Consider the following 12,851-nt stretch of genomic DNA (forward strand, 5'->3'; position numbering starts at 1 on the left):
ATCTAAATGCAAAGAACAGTTTAAGCCTCCACAGACTGGCAGCAGGTACAGCTGCGCTGCCTGAAAGGTTCCTAGCACTGACCTTGAAATCTCATTTCAAGGAATGGCTTCTATTATACAATGAGCAGAGCCAGAGGCTCAGGATTAGCATTTGTACAGCATTACAGGATTTGAGGTGAGTTCCTATGCGGCAGCCCAAACCTGCTCCAAGAACATGACTGAAGTCTCAGTAAATGATTGCTGGGAGCTGGAATAGATTGGGGGGTTTTGCTCCAGATGGTTTGTTTTCTAACATGCATTAAAATTCTGTGGCTTATAGAGTCAAAAAAGGAAAGTAAATCTAGGACCCTCTCCCATCAGAATGGTCACTGGGAGTTCAAGGAATCTTCGTCCAAACATAATATCAGCTGCCAATTCTAAAGCCTGCTTTTCTTTCATTAAGTTCTGAATACTTTCCAGACCTTCCAGACTGATTCTCTTTGTTCCTTTAGCAGCAGGGAAACAAGCAGGAAGAGCCCACAGCATCCCAACACAGGAGCACAAGCCTGAACACCAGTGGAAAGCGTTTAAGGTCCACAAGCAGAGCATTCATTATAGATGAAACCAGCCAACTGTTTCACCCCCACTATGGAAAAACCATCACAAAACACCAGCTTTGAAAAGAAACCTAATCCAGTGCCATGGAGAGACTGTAGCAAATAAACTCAAGAGCAGAAGGACATCAGAAAGAAACCAGTGTCTCCTCCAACTTTATGTAAGTGATTCTCTGTAAAGAGACTTCAATATCCCCTTCAGAGGGGCCACATCAAACAGAAAGGCAAAGAAACACAAAACCCAACATTAACTCTGCAGGATAGTTGGTAACATCCAGCACAGTTCAAGGGAAAAATCTCAGGGCACCACACTAAGCAAATAAAGACACTATTTCTCTGGAGTGAAAGACAAGGGAGTGAAGGAGGAGCTGGGAAAAAAGAATGAGGTAAAATTGAGTTATAGATCCTATAATGAAGATACCCAGCAATACATTTTTTCCACTACTGCACTGATAGTGGCAGAGAGAAGAGCAGCATCAGAAGCAATTTTGATCTTGCTTCTATTGGCAAAGGGCATATCTGAAGTACTAAGCGTAAAACATAGTCATCCTCTATGAAAATATGGTAAATAAACTGATCACAGCTTGCCCTTGAATGAAATCATTACCAGTGATTTGTGGTACAAAACAGACAGATACCTCTCAGCAACATTAAAAGCTTCAGAGTTCCTTCCCCATAAAACAAGCTTTCAGTAACTTCCTCCTTCTCTCTGCCTATCTGTGCAGAATGGCATAGTAAGGATTTCACTTAAAGTCTTAGATTCACCCAGCTACCTAAGTGCTTAAATCCTAGAGAGAGGCTGCTTCTCCAAGTCAGCGTTTTACCACCAGCACGTTGATAAGATCAGTAGTAGCAAGAGTCATAGGCTATGTGCATAATTACACTAGTGGATTCAGAACTGAATCAAATCCAGCCACTCAGCACAGGATCCCTGTGCTAGCTATCTGCTCTCTCCTTTGTACTCTGTTTATTTCAACTGCAAAATCTCTGCTTTCTTACAGAAGAGCTCTTGTATCTGGTACTATACACACAATACACCTGAAAAAGAGTCCCCGTTTGCCTAGTTCATAACACGTTTTGGGGACAGCAGCAGCATTCTAGTACAGAGCTTCTCATCCTTAGTTATGCAACCTTAATATTAATGTTGCTTTCTCCTGTGGATTATAAACACAAATCTCTAGACCCAGAATAACACCCTTCATCCCTCTTATGATGGAAAAGTGGTCATAAGAGTCATGTTCCCTACTTACTGGACTATTAATCTTCAAACAGAATCAGCAGACACAAAGGAAACAAACCCCTTCAGCCATCAAGAGGCAAGATGAGAGAACAAAACAGAATTGTCGGTGCACTGCAGTGCAACTCACTTCCAGTCTATGCTGCCTTTTGAATGCTTGGTTTCACAAATTCAGTGATGACCTTTTCACGTTGCTCTGCACATTTTATATCCATTTTTAAACCACTCAGCTGAATTCTCTTCCTTTTCAGGAAGGCTTCTGTAGGTTAGAACATCAAGTGGACACCTTATCAAATTGTAAGTTTGCATAAGCAGTGTTAGTCACCCTTTCAGCGTACAGAACATTTGTTAATTCTTATGCCTTGCACTTTGCAGAAAGCAAAGATCCATCTATGCCATCCAGCTGTAGCATTTCCTGGCTACTTCTTGGTTCATCTACTGCCAGTTAGTTCCTACCTAGGGAGAAACAGCAGAATATACATGAAACCAAACCAACTACTTTCCTGCCAGAATTTATATCATTTTCTTTTTTTTGGCATGGATTCCTGGACAACACTGAGAAAAGTGACAACCATCCTACACAATCTGTGCCTTATCTGCTGAAACCCATTAGCCTTCAGCAATGCAGTTAAATTAAAATGCCCCAATTTGTTTCAACAGAAAAAACACTTTAGAATTTGAGGTCAAATCAAATGAGTTTGACTAAAAAAAGCAAACCAAAAAGTTACATTTCTGCAGTTCTTTAAGCACCACATCAGTTAGGTTTCATTTTCAGACTCGTTTGAAACACCCCATATAAGCTGTGGCCAAGATGGTGTTTACACACAACTGCATGTGTGTGTAACCTGTGCACATGAATAAATTCAGTCTCCCATGAGTCTTAGGAAATTATAACACATTTCTCAATTCCCTTCCCACGGTGTTTATGCAATTTGATACAGGCAAACATGAGCAAGCTCCACCACGTGCTGAGATGACTGGAAGCTGCAGAGGATCATTGGTGAAGCACTAAGCTCAAGCTAGAAACCCTGCTGAGAAGCCAAGGACAGCAGCTTCGGGTCACTGCTGTGCAAACCGAGTCCGACAGCTTCTGGCTGTTTCACCAGGGGCAAAGATTCTGCCTTCAGAAGACAACACAGACATTGTCTCCGCAATCTTGACTCTAGTAATAAGAAGAGGAAACCAGATATGTACAAGAGGTCTGCAGTAATGTTGGTTTTCCCCCATTTACAGAGGCCTATGCACATGCAAGGTGTGGAACACCTGAAGATTTTAATGAGTGAAAGGAGTCATGTGGCTCCCAGTAAAGCAAACAGACATTTCTGGCAGCTTCACAAGGAGCTGGAAGGAAAAAGCGTTCCTCACTGAATCAATTCAAGCATCAAATTCCATAAACTGTTGAGAGGTGGCCCCCTCCCTCCAACAAATGAAAGTATCTCAAGAGACTTGTGTTTATGGTGCAAGGCTAAACTAGAACATGTATCTTATAATTATAGCTGTGAGAATTAAACCCTGCCCTTAGTTAACCTTGAGCTTCACTGAGAACATTCAGTATTCAACAGGAACTTTCGGTTTTGTCTCAACCCCACACTTCTTCAAAACTCTGATACTCAAAAGGTGAAGATGAGGATTAAGCTCTAATGAGACAGTATTCAGTAAATCCTAATTAATTAGTTCCATTATAAACTTATGTTTAGCATCATCTGATAAATTAGAACTATATTTTTTAATCAAAATGTATTACTATGAACACTTCAGTGATCAGAAATGGAAGCAGAAACTTTATAAAGAATTCCACTGAGCTACTGCAAATTCACAGCAACCGTAAAAATGACTGGATTAAAAATCTACAAGGTCATACAAGAGCTATTTTTATACCCCAGCAGGAGAAACGGGGGTGTGGAAAACTTTCTTTTTGCACTATTCCATCTCCAGAAAGCATAACCATGGTTAAAAGCTTTAGTGGTTTACAGCATTTCAAAGTAAAGAACAGTGACAATCCAGCAGAGTCTAAAGCACAGGACCTGTGCCAGGAGTCCACTCCTATTTCTGGCTGTGTCTCTGGTGGGCTGTGTGACCTTCGGCAGGGCTACACCTCTCCTCCTTCAAGCACTCCAGGACCACAGGGAGGGAACTGCCTTTAGCTATGCCCCAAAGTGACTAACGAGGGGGCTAACTTCACTCAGGGCAGTCAGGGCTGCACAACACAAAATGGCAAGGGCAGACAAAGGTAAGCCACCAGGCCTCCTGGTTTGTGTTGGAACATGCAGCTCTCTCCTTCAGCTAGGTATAATTAACATCTTTCAGCTAAGTGTCATTAATATCTTATTGGTTTTGTTCTCAGAAGCCAGTAACAAAACCTACATCTTCTGACTTACCTGACTCATTCCTTGTCTTTTAAGCAGAGTGTAGTTGCTACAATAAACTGTAATTAGTTCATTTACCTAGTTCTGAACTGCTAAACCAAAAAGAACAAGGTTTAATTCCATTCCTTCCAGGTCATCAGTAACATTTAGTATACTTCATTTACAGGACCAAGCTCTGAGCCTGCATAACTGAAATAGGTCAGGATTTGGCATGTCAATTCTAAGCAATAAATGAATAATCACAGGAATTAATACTTCAAACATTTGGTATGGAGATGGTCACAAAGATCACAGTTTAACATAGTTTGATTTTCCAGTATAAGTTAGTTTTACCTTTAAACAAATAAAGCCAAACCAAAGCTGAGCTTATTATATTTGCACCCACACTGAACTATAAAACCCCCATCATTTCTTGTCATCTGGCTGCTACTGAGTCACTGAAATGCTGTAAATCACCTTCAGCAATGATTAATGTAAAAACTGCACTTCATTACAACCATACATGAGAACACCTTGGAACCCTTTTTCACCATTTCACATTCGAGCAAAGTCAAAGAGAAAGCTTAAAGATTGTGATTTTAATTTCCCTCTCCCCTTTCCTTCAGAATATATCACTGTCAGCTTCCCAAGAACAGCACATCCCAGAAATATCTCAGCCATTCTATTATGGACTCAGCTGCCCCACTGACAGGGCACAAGGTAAACATTAAGTGCTCTGCATCAGAGATGTATTTATAGAAAATTACACAAAATAAGCATGGCAAAAAGTCCTCGCAACTTTAAGTGCTTTCTGTAACACTGAAGCGTACAACAACCAGTGTTCTCTGCATGAACAACTTCAAATTTAGCAGTGGCAATTTTGTGTCTGTATGCTTTCCCAGACACTGGGATGCCAACACTCACCTTGGCCTACGCATGCCTTGATCAGATAAAAGATAGTGTGTTCATTAAACACAGCTAGCAATGACATCATTCCAGTAATAAAATTTTACAACCTTTTTAATTAATACCTATGAATTTGGAGCTTATTTTGAGAACAACTGCATTCATCTTTGAATAACAGAAAGACTTTCTCACAACCTACTTAATCAGTTTAGAAGCACTTGTATCAAGATGGTCTAACAAGCTCTCTCTTGTTAAATCCTCCTTACCATGTTTCACCATAAACTGGGTTTCAGTGCCCCCTTGGTAATTCACTTCCAAGGAATCAGCTCATCTCTCTGACATTCTCCTCTCCCAAACTAAAAGATTCCAGAATTTTCCTTCCATCTGTAGGACCAACCTCCCATAATGTATTTTTTCTATTACAGCACACCTCTGGTTACTCTTTCATGTTGCTTCTCTGACTCTTAGATACATAAAAGCATCTCTGGAAGTTTTATACCTTTTCTGCTAGCCTGATGTTACTCACCATTTCTTGAAGCTACTGATTCCCAGTCTGCAATGACAGCATTTTACAGATCAGCTGTTGCCAAACCCAAATGGACTTCCATATTCCCTCCCTAATCCATCAACATCTCCAACCTCTCTGAAGCTTTCACCCACCTTCCTTTGGGTACATTGCAAATGTCTCAAATGCATCTAAAAACACAAACCACTTCCTTGTCCGTACAAGCATCCCCTGCAGGTTCATTTCTACCATTATGCCTGGGTTCACATGCAAAGTGCTACAGTTTATTCCCCTAAACAACATTTAGATCGAGCTGAAAATTTAGAAGTTACCCTTTTCAAATGGAGAGAAATCTCAAAATACAGACTAAAATCTGTTTGGTTTATATCTCAATATAAATTGGTATTAAGACGTAGAATTTGGCTCAGGAAACCCAGACAGTCTAAATATGGAGGGATTTTTTTTTACCAGCACTTCGTTCCAATTCATGCCATCAGGGCTGTCCTCTGAAAACAACTAAAAATTATATACAGGGAAAAAGTATTTATTCAATCAATGCCAGGTAGTACAGACAGGAATCTTGGATACACCTGAGTAATGAAACAGAGAATGACAGTTGTGATATTAACTAACACAGAGTTCCCTTCTCCCCTTTTACATGGTAAACCCCTGGATTTTTCTATGCAGATACACACTGAAGTAATTTTCAAGTCTTGTGTCATTTATACATTTAACATTAATTTTTCTGAAGTCATTAATATTAAAAAATAAAACATCCAAATTTAATTTTAGCTAATTCAATAATTAAAAACATTTCCAAGACAAGCAATCTATATTTCACATCATGCCTTTCTACAAAGACAGAAAAAATACTCACTATGCTGCTATACGCTACCTGTGTCTACAAAACATCCTAAGATTTGACATTTTAAAGCGTCAGCCTGATCCAAGATCTTTGATTTTTGGAATAAATTCTGAACTTGCTACTCTACAAGAGTCTTACCTTCCTTTTTTAACGGATAACTAAGTAATATGTCCTCAAAGTTCAAACAATTCTCATAGGAAAGTGCTTTCCAGCCTGTGGATGCAAGTTGCCATGGCAACAGTCACACTGACTACAAAGGCTCTAACCTTATTTGATGAATAAAAAGGGAAAAAATATCACGGGATACTATAATAAAAACCCTGTACTATAAATCTTCTGGGTAAAAATAAAGAAACCAAAGGACTGCCTCCTCTTCCCCACTTAATGATACCTGGGCTAGCAAAAAAGCCTCCAGTTTACCATCAAATCTTATGTCATTATGTTTTAGAAATGCTGTGACTCTGCTTGTGTCTTTAATACTCTTTGGCTTACAGATAGGTAACAGACTGGAAATGAGCTGTTTAGTACCTAAGGATAATGGGTGTTATCTATGTGAAGCAGTAGCAGCAAGCAGAACAGGAGCATAAAATACAATAGGGAAAAAGGTAGTGAAGAAAAAGATGGTTTCGCCATAACAGTCTAAAAATAGACTCGCTTCAAGTGAAGCACAGACAGCCGAAAGGTTCTACAGAACAAACAGCTCCATCTAGAGGTTAAAACCAAGGGATGGTAAAGCAAGCTTACAGGTAAAAGGTTCTCAAGACTTCTTAAAAATACTCTCTAAAATGGGCTGCAAAACCTCCCAGTTGAAATTAAAAAATAGCTTCAACATACATCATGTAAAAGCCACCAATCTTTCGGAACCTAAAAGGGTTCCAAGAAAAACAAACTGAAGACAAATCTTGAAATGAATAGAATCAAGACCTGCCCGTTCATACCTTAAAGCTTCTTGAATTTCAGTGACATTCTCAGGACAAACCCTCAAGGAAGTCAGTACCTTTTCCCACTTTTCAGTGTCATCAAACACACCGAATGTAAATCAAAGAAGTCAGTGTTCCAGCACCACTTCAACAGAAATGCAGACCCATGTTCAACATGGGAGGAAGGAAAGAAGGAAAACAACTTCCTGCACTTGCAACACCTTCCAGACCCTGATCCTTCATACATCACACTTCATACCTACCAGTTTCCACTTCTTTCTGCAAGAATCAGAATGCTCCTGTAAGTTGTTACATGCTCCAGAGCAAACTCTATTTTGCATGTCATCTTTCAAAGTAATTCATCATAATCATGTTTTATGTCTGCAGGGAAACAATTAGTCTGTGTTTTAGGACAAAATCCAGGCTTCAGCACTCTGCTTCAAAAACCACATCAGGCTGGGGTAAAAGAGGCAGGATGGGAAGGAACCAAACCCACTGCCTGCATTGGCAAACTGCTGCATCTGCAGCAGTGGATATGCAGCCTCTGGCTGCCTTCCCACACTAATCCCTCAGTTCTAACCCAATAAAGTTGTATTTGGCTTAAACCATGACACCAAGGCTCTCCAAAGGTCATCAGTTACCTGGCCAACAGAACAGATCTTCTCTAACATGCTCTCACTTGAGAGCTGTAAGTATGGGTGGATAGTCATACCTTAAACTCTCGCACTTAAAACCTTATTTTCTCCACTTTACACCAGTTCTGGTCACTCTCTATCTAAACTCCACACCTGCATTACAACAGTGTGTAAAACAAATCATCAAGAATTTCCTCACAATATCTCCCACATTATATTTTACCTTGCAGCTTGCATAAAAAACGACCATCTAAAGGCATTGTTTCTTGAGCCTGTACTGGATGCTTCATAGCTGCACCTCACATAGCTGTGATACAAAACAATTAAGAGGACCAGAAAACCAAGAGCAAGGGGCTGCAGCTGGAAAACCATTGGGCTAGAGCTGCCGCACCACTGCTCCAGAACAAAGGCATGCTTTGTTATTCACTCCATGCTTCTGGGAACATTGAATTCCCTCATGGTGTTTTTCCCACATTTTTTACACTTTCCCTGTCTTTATCCTCCTTCTCAAACACTTATCCCTCTTTTCTTCCCTCCCTCATTGCTTTTTCTATTTACCTGTTGTAGAACTATACTTACTAATGGCATTCCTACTCTCTATTTATGTTCTTGATTCTATTTAGCATCATGAAAGGATAAACACTGTTTATGATAAACCAAACCACCCCTTCCACCCCCCCTAAAAAATACTAGCATTAACAAGCCAGAACCAGTGAAACAACTGGCAAATCATTCTATTACCATTAATAAGTGATTTTTAAAAGCCCAAGTGCGGCACCTCTGAAGAACCACTTTGTGCCTAAGTTTAATTTAGAAACTGAGGCAAGTGTGAAAATACCTGTCCAAAGGACACTGCACAAACTGTTCGTGAGAGATTTCTACAAGGTAACACATTAATTCCCCTATTTAAAATAGCTCTTACCAGGGACCTTGCTTGAAATACCATGCAGTATTGATCCATGGGCTGTATTTCTCTGAAAAGTGTTCCACTTCTTTGAACACACCATCTCCAATTTGTTAAGAAGTGTCACACACACTCTCTCTTAAGTTCTGAGTATCCAGCAAATCCAAACCAGAGCTTGCACAGAAGTTGCTGCCAGAATTTCCTCCTTATTATTTATCACAGTTTAAATACAAATGTATGTTTAGGATTACTGGTTTATATTCACTTGCCACAGCAGAAGCAAGCCTCATTTTGTTTTTATTTAATACAGCATTTTAAGTAACACAGCATTATGAATTCCTAGGAAGCATGACTGAGCATTACAAAAATAACACTGTAAGCTCTGGAATAAACTTCAAAAACTCAACCCTATTTTGACCTCCTATTAACATGTACTAGCAGAGAGAAGCAAGAGCCTTTCAAAGTAGCTGTTCATACACAACAGCTCCCTTTTCATGTGGAAGTTCATCTATTTAATGCCAAAAATAAACTCACTACATTTCTGATGTACCAGAGCACATACAGGGAGCAAGGAAAAGTGAACTCTTTCTGCTCCATTTCTCCTGTTTTCTACTCCAGTATCCCTGATTTAATCATCTGTATCTCAATGCATACTTCAAAGTCATACCTCAACATTGTGACAGTATTCTCACATCAGAGGAAAACATTGATTTCCAACGTGAAATGAAGAAGCAGCAATTCAAACCAACTTTTTATTTACTTTGAATATCAAACATAATGTACATAGAAAGTGTCAACACTTTGCCACAATCCACCTTGCTGAGCCTACTTTAAATTGTGTAACAGTGAAATATAAACCCTTTATTTCCTTTTAGGACAGTCTGTATGCCAACTCACACCTCTGGGAACAAGCCTAGTCTTGTTAGTCTAATTTTGGAGCTCTGCTGTGAGATCCCCCATTACACACAGATTTTCTGTGTTGGGGTAAGCACAGTTTCCTTTCAATCCCATCAACACAGACAACAGGAAAGGGAAAAGGATGGATGATAACACTGTTCTGCAGCAACCCTAGTTCATGCAAATCAAAGAACTATCAGGAGCTAAACTGTGCTTTCACTTGAACCTGCTTAATGAGAATAAATCAACCGACTAGAAAGTTTTATACTAAAAAGTACTCCAGCAAATAGAAACCAGACCCTGATTTCTCACATGCTCATTTTCAGTATTCTATATTACCTAGAGAGATGGCACCAAGATACTAAATTCACACAGTATTTAGATGAGGCTATTAAAGTTCTTCCAGAAAATAAGTATAAACTTGATCTAGGAAAACAACTGATATTTCTCTGGCTTTGTAAATATTTTGCAGCCCAAGAGAAGCAACCCAACGATAAGCTCAAAACCAAAGAAAATTACTACACATACATCTGTCACATTAGATAATCACATATAAATCTCTTCGCCAGGAAGCTTAACACTATTTTCTCTGCAAAAAGCCAACTTCACTTTACCCAAGTTCAGTTTTGAAGCAATTCCTGTATCAGAATTGGCAGAATTTGTCCCCCCATAACAAAGCTTGACAAAGGAAAGTTTTACCATCGCTCATTCTTTGCTGAGGGAACAAACCACTGAAGGATTTTTAAAGACTCCAGTTTCCCTACATACACTTGCAAAAAGTGATAGTTGGAAGCCACTGAACTGGGCTTTGTGTTTTTCCAGGCATCATTTTCTCAGTGATAGCTTTAAGCTTTCGGAAATTGGCATTTTAATAAAGAAAATAATTACCTATTCTTTTAAAGACACCAAAGTACTTCAAAACTTATTTCCAGATGGTAAAGACTACAGGCCTTTGCTGCAGTCTGTATTTTGGATTCATATTTCTAAGTCAGAAAAAAAAATCGTATTTAAACCCAGTTTCCTTTAAATTACATAGGGAAGTTCTTCAATCTGTTTCTTACTAGAGAAATTTTGAAGAATTAAAAACCAGATCTTCGCTCACGTGTATGAATAAAGGTTTTTTCCTTCATTTCACAGTAAAAGAGCATATTAGGGAAATACACTGAAACCATTTGACACTAAAGGTTAAAACTGGCTGATGCTACACACCATTTTTGAAGCTTACAGGCTTTTTGTACAACTTAAAGAATGCATCTCCTTAACTCCTCAAAACTAAAACTGAGCATTGAAAGTGCTGTTAAATTACTGATATATGAACCTACTTGCAACTTTGTATTAAAAATGCTTCTGTACACGACTATAGTGAGACTAAGAAAAACCACGAAAATACTTACATTGCATTTACTTTATCTTCTGGGCCCTGAACTTGGCCTGTTACAGTTCCTTGGCTGGTATTTTTAACCCAGCCAACCACTCCTAACTTCCTTGCTTCCTCTTCTGTGTACTGATTCACAAAATAATGAAAGAGGACAGTCAGCATCAGCACATACACCACATGTGTATCACTTAAAAACCCCACTTTCATTTAAATAGTTTCATTTGCATAGCTTTAAGACCTACACTTAAAAATCCACAATGCTCATACTGAGGCATTAAGATGCTCCTGTCAGCTCTGAAGTTGCAGCAGAAGCAGGCAACTTGTGAAGAAGAATGAGATTTCATATATACATAATGTGAGTTAATTCACACTTTCATTTTCACAGCTTTTAATAGTTTTCTTCAAAAAAAAAGCTACACATACGATGGCTCCAACCAAGACATTACACTGCTCATAAAAGTCATCTTCCTCTGTATCATATGGATATGCACAGAAGCCTTCTGATGGTATGAGGCTTTTTTCATTTACAGGGAGGCTGAAGACTAGCTCCCCTTATTTTAGGAACTTCTAACAGTTTTAATCACAAAGAATTCTACTAATCCCACACCACTCCTTTGTACCTACCGTATTCCTTTCTATAGCTCCTATCACTGCTCATTTGCCTCTTCAATCACAGTGTCTGAACTCGTTAAATTTGCTACATCTACAAACTTCATAGATCCTTTTCTCCAGTTTCCTTTTAAATCCTTTCCTCCTGACTTTCACCTTTAAATTCTACCTGCAGCTGCTGCACTACTACTGAAAAATAGCAGCAAAGGTTGCAATTATACTGACTTTCTATTATTTTTGCAATACCACACCAAATGACAGTTTTCCCAGCTATTCACTTCTTGTGATAAAACCAGGAATTTCCAAATACCCTGCTTTTTGAGGTGTGGGTTGGGTTGAGATTTTTTGCAGTACTACCCAAAACAGTACACAGATACTACATGGGAACACCGCATTATCTGCCTCGTCAGACACTTATTCTAATGCCAACAGCCAAATATCAGGTTGATGTAGCTACATTCCAAGAGGCAAACCAAATTTTGAGGTAATTTAGCCAATGAAAAGGTGTTATTAATTATGAAGAGCATTTTTCAAGAGGATTATTTCAAGAGGATATTTCGAGAGGATAAGGTTCTCCATAGTAGCTTATCCAAAAGCAACTTTTAGATCTAATATTAAGTATATTACTCTAATATTAATATATTACTACTCCCAGACAACAAATTGTTCTTATTTGAAATGTGTCCTCTTGTTTCTTAAGTTTCTGTGAGATTCAAATCTACCTGCTGCACATTCAGAGCTGGAGGAGATACTCAGCTGAGATACAAGCCACAGACTCCGTGTTTGTAGCACATTGTTACCAGGAAACACCATTCTTTAAATATAAGGACTAAAAGTGCAATTAAAAAAGATTAAACTGGAACACATTGTTTCAGAAGCCAGTATCAAGAACTTCAGACTTAACCTTTCTGAAGATTAACATGTTATAATGTTCTTGTGGCTGTGCTGTCACAAGTAACCTAACAAACAACCACCTTTAGATGCTATACAAACAAGCAACACATTAGTAAGCTTTCAAAAATCCATTTTAATGTAACAATAATATGAAAGGGGGAAA

The 12,851-nt window shown here is 38.8% G+C and overlaps 1 protein-coding gene across 1 annotated transcript in view; it reads right to left on the reverse strand.

Annotated features, from left to right (window-relative positions):
• The window catches only part of ACYP2 (acylphosphatase 2), a 45,934-nt gene that overhangs the window by 31,976 nt on the left and 1,107 nt on the right, over positions 1-12,851 (reverse strand). Inside the window, exon 3 of the mRNA XM_030489234.1 lies at positions 11,202-11,311. Within this exon, the coding sequence (XP_030345094.1) occupies positions 11,202-11,311 (110 nt within the window). The remainder of the gene's footprint in view (positions 1-11,201; positions 11,312-12,851) is intronic.

Source organism: Strigops habroptila, chromosome 6 (assembly GCF_004027225.2).
Source record: "Strigops habroptila isolate Jane chromosome 6, bStrHab1.2.pri, whole genome shotgun sequence".
Lineage (NCBI taxonomy): Eukaryota > Metazoa > Chordata > Aves > Psittaciformes > Psittacidae > Strigops > Strigops habroptila.